Source organism: Gossypium hirsutum, chromosome A08 (genome assembly GCF_007990345.1).
Source record: "Gossypium hirsutum isolate 1008001.06 chromosome A08, Gossypium_hirsutum_v2.1, whole genome shotgun sequence".
Classification (NCBI taxonomy): domain Eukaryota; kingdom Viridiplantae; phylum Streptophyta; class Magnoliopsida; order Malvales; family Malvaceae; genus Gossypium; species Gossypium hirsutum.
The window spans coordinates 79101865-79112259 of NC_053431.1; the positions used below are offsets into that span (position 1 = coordinate 79101865).

The 10395-nt window shown below is 33.8% G+C and overlaps 1 protein-coding gene across 1 annotated transcript; it reads right to left on the minus strand.

The window, feature by feature from the left end:
* Positions 1–6527: 6527 nt before the first annotated feature.
* LOC107948160 (short-chain dehydrogenase TIC 32 A, chloroplastic) lies at positions 6528–8820 on the minus strand. The gene is made up of 8 exons (XM_016882632.2): positions 8401–8820; positions 8077–8308; positions 7911–7990; positions 7669–7825; positions 7436–7517; positions 7219–7306; positions 7080–7126; positions 6528–6981 (listed from the first exon to the last, which is right to left on the minus strand). The coding sequence occupies exons 1-8, from the start codon at positions 8522–8524 to the stop codon at positions 6769–6771; spliced, it is 1023 nt and encodes a 340-aa protein (XP_016738121.1). The 5' UTR covers positions 8525–8820; the 3' UTR covers positions 6528–6768.
* Between the last annotated feature and the right edge of the window lie 1575 nt (positions 8821–10395).

Here is a 10395-nt window from a genome sequence, read left to right on the forward strand (position 1 = left end):
ATAATGTGATTTTTGGATTGAAATAAATAGTATGAATGTTAAATGAGCTAAATGTGTTGTTATAGATCAAGAAAGGCGTGGAATCGATCTCGAACGAGGGAAGGAAAAGGTTTTGGACTAAATTGCAAAATTTCTATATTTTGCACCGAGGTAAGTTTGTGTGTAAATAATACATTAACTTCATTTACATTTTTATATTTCAGCCTATTATATGTATTTTAGCTAATTTTGAAACATAAATCGACTATTGGAGGAATAGAAATAAGTAATAGAGAGAGAAATCCCGGTTGAACATTCGGAAAGATTGAATAATATAGATGGAGCGTAGCTAGGTCACATGTATGGCGCTGAGTGCACATCATGTGTACAAGAAAGCTACGAGATACTATGTAGTAGCTAGGTCACATGTGTGATACGGGATGTATCCCATGTAGACAAGAGAGCTACGAGAGAGATAAATGTAGCTAGGTCGCATGTGATATTCCAAGTGAAGGACACCATGTAGACAAGAGAGCTACGAGATAAATAGGCTAGGTCACATGGGTGGTACTAAGTGTTCACCATGTGTACAAGAGAGCCAAATTATATGAAATATGATAGTGGGGCAGTGTGCTGAAACCATCAAGAATTGAGGATTGATCCGAATTGTTCAACAGGATAATTTTACGGTGGCATTGTAATCATGGACTTATACTTGTGATGTATTAAATGTGGTGAAAATGAATTGTGATAAGTATGCTAAGTGAGGCTAATACAAAGAAAGTGTGAAAGAGTGAATTTGCAATAATACTGTTTTGGACAATAGCAGTGATGTGACTTTGAAAACTCACCAAAAATAGTATAAATTTAATTAGATACTGAATGAGATATGAAATTAAATCTAAATGAGTCTATTTTCATATAAAAGAAACAGAGCAAGAAAAGGAACTTTATATTTTGAGATATTTATATTTGTGTGTGACTTGTTCAGATTGACTATGTGATCCCCTGTTCTGGCTTTGATAAATCATTAAAAATTGTAAAAAAATAATTAAGAAATATATTTTATATGTCTAGATTCATTATTGAGTATAGTTTGAAATGAAACATGTTTCATGGCTATTTTAATTGTGTACTGGGAGAAATTTAACTCGTAGTGAACAGAGGTCAGATCAGTCAAGCTGTATAATAGGGGAAACTTTAACTAATAAACTGTACTAATTGGCTAGACCAAAAATTCTAGAAAAAAATTAGTAAGAATTCATATGAGTCTAGTTTCAGGAAAATTTTACAGATTTGAATTTTGATTTTTGTAACTCGAGTTATGATTTATTTAGTAAACATGACGCAGGAGAGACAGCTCAATCAAAGTGGAGTAAATATTGAAATTAAAAGTAGATACACTTGAGTTAATGTGTAAACATATTAGATTCTTTAATTATTATTTATATACTTACTTACTAAGCTATATAAGCTTACTTTCTTTTCTCTCTTTTGTCTTATAGTGTCGTCCGGCATTGCTCGGGAGTTAAGGATCGTTGAAGATCTGCCACACTATCAATACTTTTGGGTATTTGAACTAAACATTTCTTTTGAATTATGGCATGTGTAGTAGGCTTCGTTATTTTGTTACGTGTCATAATTGCCTAGGTTTAAAATATTGATTACATTATTTAACCAAATTATTTTGTATAAGCCATTGAAGTTGGCTAATATTGTTCAAGACATATGTTATAATGATACATTATCTATTTGGATGACATATTTCTATTTCGGTTTCATTTAATGATATATATTATGAGCTGGTAATACCTTGTACTCTGTTTCGATGTGGAACACGGGTAAGGGGCGTTACAGGGGTATTTTGGTAATCTCAAAAATAAAGACAAAATAAGGAAAAATAAAAGTGTCGATCTTCTCAAATTAGTCCCCCATAGCCGAATTTGAAGAAGAAGACATAGCTAGGGTTTTGGCCACTTTCAAGCTCGATTGTAAGTCCATTCTTGCCCCATTTTTATTGATTTCTATGTTTTTGAAGTTGTCTTAACCTAATCTAGCCTTTCCAATGACTAATTTGAAGAAGGATTAAAGCCTAAAATTTGACCCATGATGAATATGTGTGTATTTTGATGTTTAATTATTTTGATGTTTAATGGTAGAAAATGTATGTTTGATGTTAGATAAACAACATTTACAAAGTGATTTTTGATGAAAATGTCAAAAAGGGGAACTGTTTGTAAAAGGTTATAAAATGTGTGGTAAAATGTGAATAAATAAAAAATGTGGGCTTTTATGAGCATGAAAAAGGTTCGGCTAGGCTTGGATTGTGAAGAAATTGAAAGAAATTTACTTTACAAGCCTAGAAACTAAATTGTAAAATGTTGAAAAGTTAAGGGCAAAAATGTAAATTTTTCCATAATGTGTTTTTTAGCTGAATTGAATAATGTGATGATTAAATAAGTTAAATGTGGTATTATAGATCAAGAAAAACAAAGTTCGGGTTTAGACTGAGGGAAGAACAAAATAACTGACGAATAGATCTTTTTGGTCGTTTTTTGTAACCGAGGTAAGTTCGTATGTTAAATCAGCTTTATTATAATTGTATTTTAAATGATTTAATACTTCATGAATTGTTTAAATGACTCTATGGACATGTTCGACGACGTTTTGGCGAGCGAGAAATTCTAATCAAACCTTAAGAATAAATTAGGATACAAGTGACATGTCACTAGGGTTGTATGTTATGTGATCCGAGTGCTGGTCCTGTACGTCCTACAGGTGGCAGAGTATATCGGCATATGTTGCTGTTACTTGACAGCTTGTGTGAGCAGCACCGAGTAGTCACTTCTTGACTAACAGCTTGTGTGAGTAGGCCCGTTAATGGCTCGAGAGCGAGCATATATGTGTTATGAGATAGAGGTAGCAATGGCTACATATGTGGCACCTTGTCTGAAAGGTTTTCCCGAGTATCCGATATTATTATTCTGAGTCGTTCATTGGGTATAACAATGATGAGACAAGTATGAAATTATTACGAGATAGTACAGGTACGTGCTTAAAGCTTATGATTATTAATTCGTGAAATGATGATTTCAAGGTACGTTGTGATGAAAGTGAATTATGATTATGAGATTATGGTAAATTACATTATCTTATGTTATATTACTTGCATGTTAATGTATGGTAAGGTTTGGTTATTTTTTTCATACAAGCTTTCTAACCTATATAGCTTACTCCGTTTTATTTTCCATGTTTTGTAGTGGCATCAAGCCAGCTCGGGTTGGAGATTATCGGAGTTCGTATCACACTATCAAACTATTGTTTTGGGTACCGATGATTTTAAACATTTTGAGAATATGGCATGTATAGGAACTTGGTCATTTGGTTATATGTGACATCATGATCTGGCCAAATATATTGGCTTGTAATTGTCAAAGGCTTGATATGGTATTTGGCCATGTAACTTGGCTCATTGTGATTGAATTGGTTGTAAGCTTATATATATACATATATGCATGCACGTGCAATTATCTCTTATGTGATGTGGTTTATAAATGCTTGGTAAATGGTTGAATGTGGCTTAATGGTTTTGTTATTGAATGGTTAAGATCGACGGCTCATTGGTATGCTAGTAAAACTAGGTAAAATCATGCATATTATTGGTAGCCATATTGGGACTTGTAGAATGTGAGTTTGGTATGATTTGGTTTAACAAAATATGATGTTGCAAATATGTTGAGTGTGGATAATGGAATGACATGATTTGCATTGTTTGTGGATGTTTTGGTTACCGAAATATGCCATGATTTATGCAATTAAGATTGTCGGTGTGTATGTGCAAATGAGGGTGACAAATGGCTTGGTAAATAGCCCTTACTTTGTCCACACGGGCTTGTGTCTAGGCCGTGTTTGACACACGGCTTGCCCCACGGGCATGTGTTTCAGCCGTGTGTCCTCTGTACCTTAATTTTGAGAAACAGAATGCGCAGAATTAAGCACACAGGCAGAGACACCGGCGTGTGTCTCAGCCGTGTGAGGGACACGACCTCAAGCACGGGCATGTGTCCCGACCGTGTGAAGTCTACACCTATTTTATGAAAATTAAATTAACCCTATGGCTAGCACACCGGTGTGTGACTTGGCCGTGTGACTTCAATTTGTTCATGCTTTGCAAAACAAAGAGTTACACGGGTTAGGGACACGGGCGTGTGTGACCACACGGCCTGCCCACACGGATGTGTCCCAAACCACACAGGTGTGTGACCCCTATTTATAGCAAAAATTTTCTAAGTTTTGTAAAATTTTCTTAAGTGCTCGGTTTAGTCCTAAACCACTTCCAAAGCATGTTTTGGGCCTCGTAGGCTCGTATTAGGGAATTTATGATTGAATACAAATGATTTTAATTTGAATGCAAATTTATGACTCGATTTGTATGTTTGCTTGCTTTATAAGTCTGTTAATGCCTCGTATCCTGTTCTGGCGTTGAATACAAATAAGGGGTGTTATAGGATAAATAAAAGAAAATCTGGCAAAGATCTACATTACTGTTTGACTTGTTATGGGGAGGGTCAAATCAATCCAATTGACCCCCAACTAATGTCGTTATAAGAACCAACTTGAACAATGCTCATGCAAACCGAGCGTACTATACCTTGGTGGTGACTTGCGTATGGTGGAATCTTGAAGACAATTAAGTCTCCTATATCTTTCTCATACACTTGGTAGGTTCTTCATGCTTAGCTAAAACTTTGGGGCATACTCTTCCTTAGGCATACTTTTTCTTCACTTGAAGATACCCTATATTAAATCCTTAGATATCGCCAACAGACGAATACTTTTACGCTAGCATACACCAATACTCTAATTCACCAGCAAGCCAGTAGAGTGGCAGATTATGTTACCATAGTGTGCCAAAGTAGTTAACATGCATACCTCATTACCCTTTTTGGATCCGCCATTTTTTGGGTTGTGACACTATCAAAATCATGGTTCCCATCTAATTTTTCATCCTCTTTGTTGTTATTATTTGATGATCCCACCTTATTTGATCTAATTCTTATAGTTGGCTGGTCATTCAAATCGAATTCAACATTCTTGCCTATTTCATCAACCCTCCAACTTGTTGAATCCTTAATCCCCAATTACACTTTCCAATTCCCTATTTTCCAAATACATTATCACAGCTTCAAATCTTTACTATTTCTAAATCACCTCCACTCAATTATGAATATCAGAAACAAAGGCAAACCCTTCACTAGAAAATGACAATGGCAAATTTTCTTTTTCCACACTAGCCTTTTCTTCCATTTTGACTAGCATTCAGAGTTTTACATTTACTTTTGTAGATACCATTCCAAGGCACTATTTCATCTATGCTTTCATGAAAATAAAAATTTTCAAATGCTATGGAAAGTGTATAATGTTATCTCCCAAAATTGAATGAAACTAGTTGAAACAATTTTGTAGGTTACTTCTTATAATGCGTGGCATTATCGACGGGCCAAAACACCTCATTTTCCTCAACAACTAAGATGTTTCGAATTGCATCACTAAAATTTACACGATAAAAGCACCACAAAATAAGACTATTTTAAGAAAATGATTGTATATAAGATTCTAATTAAATTCTGGCCACATAATTGTAGCCACAATTTCCAAAGAAAATGAAGATATATAATCCATTCAAATCTAGATCATGAAAATCAAAGAAGTGTTATGGGGAACAGAAATAGCTAGGCAGTTTTCAGTCTTTGCTCATATCAATCTCATACTCCATAAATACACAGCGGCTCTTGAAGTCGTCAGAAAATAAAGAAACATGTCTATAATAGCGTTAACAGACTTGGAAACTACGTGTTTCCTCCTCTAACTGCCCTTAATTGCCAGCCTTGCACTCTGCACTCTACGTTATTGCAGAGCAGAGAGCTAATGTCTACATTTCCCACTTTCCCATCACCATTTAACAGCTCCCCCTTTCGTCTGTCTCAGCAGCATGCTATTTAACTGCTAACTACTAGCCCAGGCCTGCTTTATCAGGCTCCAAATGTTCCGTCACTTTTAATTACCATTAATATTGTGAATGAAACCCAAAACTAAAAGCATGTAAATTTTTGGTGAATGTGGATTCCTTACCCTTAAACGATGTTTCCCTCCCACCACCCAATACCCTGGCGCATGTTAGTAGGTCCCATAGCTTACCCCAAATATACTCTCTTCATAAATCAACCACCACATGATCCTAACCCCCCACCCCATGTTCTTATTGCCCACTTATTCTCTTCTCTCCCTTTCCTTTTTTTTTATTGCATATTCTTCATAAAGAAACCCATGAACATGTACCTTATATCTATTAATATTCATCCTGATTAGGGTTTCCAAGTACTTCCACGATTCCAAGCAAAACCCCATCAGTTCATTAACATATATATCCATCCGCCATAATCATTTTACAATTATCACCGGATCCCTTTCTTTATAATCCGTCTTTAAAAAAATTAGTATGGGGGTATTATAGGGCAATATATATGCAAATTATATAATGCCAGTACTAATAATAATCGATAGAAACAGTTTTATAAGTACAAACTAGGTAAGCTTCTTAACATGTACCGAACCAACATAGCTATAATTTAAGCATAACACTTGTATATCTAATTGTCTTTTAACTGATGTATGCATATACACTATATTCCTATCATCTTTTCTCTTCCAACTAAGATATTTCATATCTTTTGCTGTTTCTGTTTCTAATTTCTAGTCTTCTTTTTTTTTTTCATCTCTTTATTTTTATTACATATGGTGATAATCGAAGGCACTAAGCGGATCAAACACTGCTTTAGCGTGTTTGGAAACCATGATTTCAGAGGCAGCCCAAAGCTTTGCAGCTTCGTTGGAATTCGAACCCAGTTTGGATGTCCATGCTTCGTTGCAGTCAGCAAAGTATTTCCCACTTATATTTAGCAGTCTTGGATGCGCGGCGACGTAACAAGTCGTGGCAGCTGCCTGTACCCTCGACAAATGAAAGTCCATTGTCCATCAAAACCACCCACTTCAACTCTCATTAATCAAAAGCTTTAATTACTTAAGATATATTAGTTTACCTGAGGAATGGTTTTCAGGAGCTTGGAAGCCAAAAAGAAAACCAGATCTGCAGGTTAATATATATTAGATTTTAACCAGAGAGAATTGGAAGCTGAAAACATTAAATAAAATCAAATGGCATCTTCTATACGTATATACCTGTTATCAAGCCCTCACGTTCCCTGGTGAGACGGGTTCTAACAATACCTGGATGAACACAGTTCACAGTCACGTTGGCATCCACTTGCTGCATTATTGAGGGGGGAAGAAAAGATCAACAAGGCCAACATTTTCGAGGAAAATATAAAAACAAAGGAAAACAACAAAATTTCACTTTTATGACCAAATATATAATGAAAAAGATTATTAGTATTACCTTCAATCTCTGGGCAAGCTCCTTGGTATGCAAAACGTTAGCGAGCTTCGAGAGAGCATAAGCACGTGTCGCATCGTATTGACTGGGAACAGACAGCCAGACAAAAAACAGACACATGAATTAAAAATCGATAGGAAATGTCAAATCCAAAAGAAAAGAAACCCAATCTTCTGTAACAATCATTTACTCCTATACTATGTTCGATTCTCTCACTGTTATTTATCATTCTTCACCTTTTGCTTCTGGATATCTGGCCTATATATCGGATCATATCGCCAGAAAACCATCCATGGATACTCGACGACACATTCACTATTCTTCCTGGAACACCTGTTTGTTTAGCCGTCTTCATCATCGTGTTTAGCAACAACTTCGTCAACAAAAAATGACCTAAAAATCACATACCATAAAGTATGACCCATGTTTAGTAAAACAAATACAGGTATAAGATACAATTACGTTGAGTAATAATTACCAAGATAATTAGTGGCAAATGTCATCTCGATTCCATCCTCAGAGATTGCATGTTCATGCGCAAACTTCCCGGCGTTGTTTCTGATATCAACAAAAAAAAAAAGCTTAGGTTTCTAATTAAAAAAATAAAGTAGGAATTAAGGAAACTAAGAGATTAAAGAGTTTACATGAGGATATTGACTGGCAAGTTAAGAGACTCCAACTCCGATACAAAATTTCGAACAGAAGTGAGTGAACTAAGATCAAGAGCCATGACAATAATTTCTGATTCAGGAAACTCGGAAACTATCCTAGCCTTTGCTTCCTCAGCGGCTTTAAGGTTCCGAGCCGGAAGCACCAACCTCGCTCCTCGTTTGGCCAAAACTCTGGCCGTCTCAGCTCCGATCCCCGACGTCGCACCTGTTTCAGTTGAACCACCCACGATCAAAACCCAAAAAGGAAAAAAAAAAAAAGGAAGTTTAGCCTCAGGCCGTTGAGGATTCATCAAGTACCTGTGATGATGGCTGTTATAGAGCGGAGATCAGGGCAAGTCTCGGTGGCTTCCTCGGCAGTGGACTTAGAGCCGAAGCCGCTGACTCCTGTTGAGCCGATCAGGTACTTCAGAGTCTCTAGCATTTCAACTTCCTTTTCTTTTTCTTTTAGATATGATACAATTTTTGAGTTTAAAGTTGGGTGAAGAACACACAAAATGACGTAAAAATCATTTTAAAAAAACAAACAGCAATAAAGGGGTTTGTTTAATCTTGTGGGATTTAAGGTTTACTATAGAAAGAAAAGATTATCAAAAATGAAAATTTTAGGGGAAAGGAGCTAAAAGCTAATCTGTTTCAAGGACAAAAGAGAAAGTGGGATCGGATTTTATAATGGAGCTAGCTTTGGTGGTGGAGAATCCAATTGAGAGAGAGAGAGAGAGAGTGGATTATATGTTTGTCATTTGATTGATTATATTTAACGATAAATTAACTACTTAATTAAATTATGCATGATTAGGATTTAATGGTGGTGTTTATTTTTTAATAAAAATGATTAAATTATTTACTTGTATTAATTGATGATCAATGGGGTTTTATTTTACTAGTGATTCCCATAATTGGTTGGAAATGATCCGCATTGTTGGAGAATTTTAGGCATAGTTTATACGGTCAAAGAGGCACAACAAATGATGGAGTGCACCCTTCGCTTTAAAAATTTTATTGCCTTCATATGTAGTAACTACAACCGACCTGTTCTACAATCGGCACAATCTCTACATGGGTTAGTTCTAAACATGTTCTGAAATATTAATCCAACTCTGAAATTACGGTTAAAATTTGAGAGATTTTAAATAAAATATTAGGTTTGAAGAATGAATTTAGATAAAAAAAAATAGGCCTACTTAAAATAAGAGTCAAGCTCGAGCTTGAGCTTTCAAAGCTTGAACCTGGCCTGGTTCACTTTTAAGTTTGTAATGTTTCATATCATGTAATCTTTTATATATTATGTAATTTATAATACTTGAATATTAAATATATAGTAATATATAATACTATTATAATGTAAACATTAAAAAATGTTAAGATAATTAAATATAAATTTTTAATAAATAAAAAATTATAAAATCATTAAATATTAAATTAAAATAATATAAATATATTTTATTTTATTTTTTAAAAAAATAATATGGGTAGACCTAAAATGGGTTTGGTTTAGCTATTTATAAATATGGGCAGGTTTAGACAAAATTTTAAACTCATATTTCGGACTAGGTTGAGTTTAGACAAGAATAAAATGCGTTAATATCATGCCTAAGCCCAACCCAAGTTCGGTCAGACTTAACCCATGAACATCTCTAATTAGCTCAAATGATTATTTAATAAATAAATTATGTTTTATTAAAATTTAATTTTGTAATATTTTAATATATTTTATCTTAATATACTTAAGTACGAGTTTAGAGAAATTTTTGAACAGAAAAGAATACATTTTATTTTTATCATATTACTAAATTGACATTTAAAAATATTTAAAAATTAATTTAGAGTTATTAGTTACAACGCTTTTTTTAAAAAAATTGAAATAATTTTATTGACTCTAAAATAAAGTTATAACTTGAATGAAAATTTTAGCATATTCATTATTAATAAGTCAAAATAACTAATAATTAAGGTTAACATATTTTTTTGAAATTTCTAAATTATTTTTTTATTTTTTATAAGTAAACCTTTGTACTTTTGAGTTTATCAATGTAATAAAACAAATTTATAACTTAAATAAAAGTCTAAGTATATAAATAGAGATTAATCTTTTAATTATCCATTAATTAGTGTTAAAATTGTATATTAATTAAAATTTAAGTTTTTATCTATAAATATCATCCAATAGTAGCATCTAAGAAAAAATTAGTAGCAACAAGAATGAAAATTATTAGCATTAATAAGTTAATAATATCTCAAAAAGAATGGAGCGCTATAGTAAAGTAATGGTTCTTCGAAAATGAAGTATCAAAT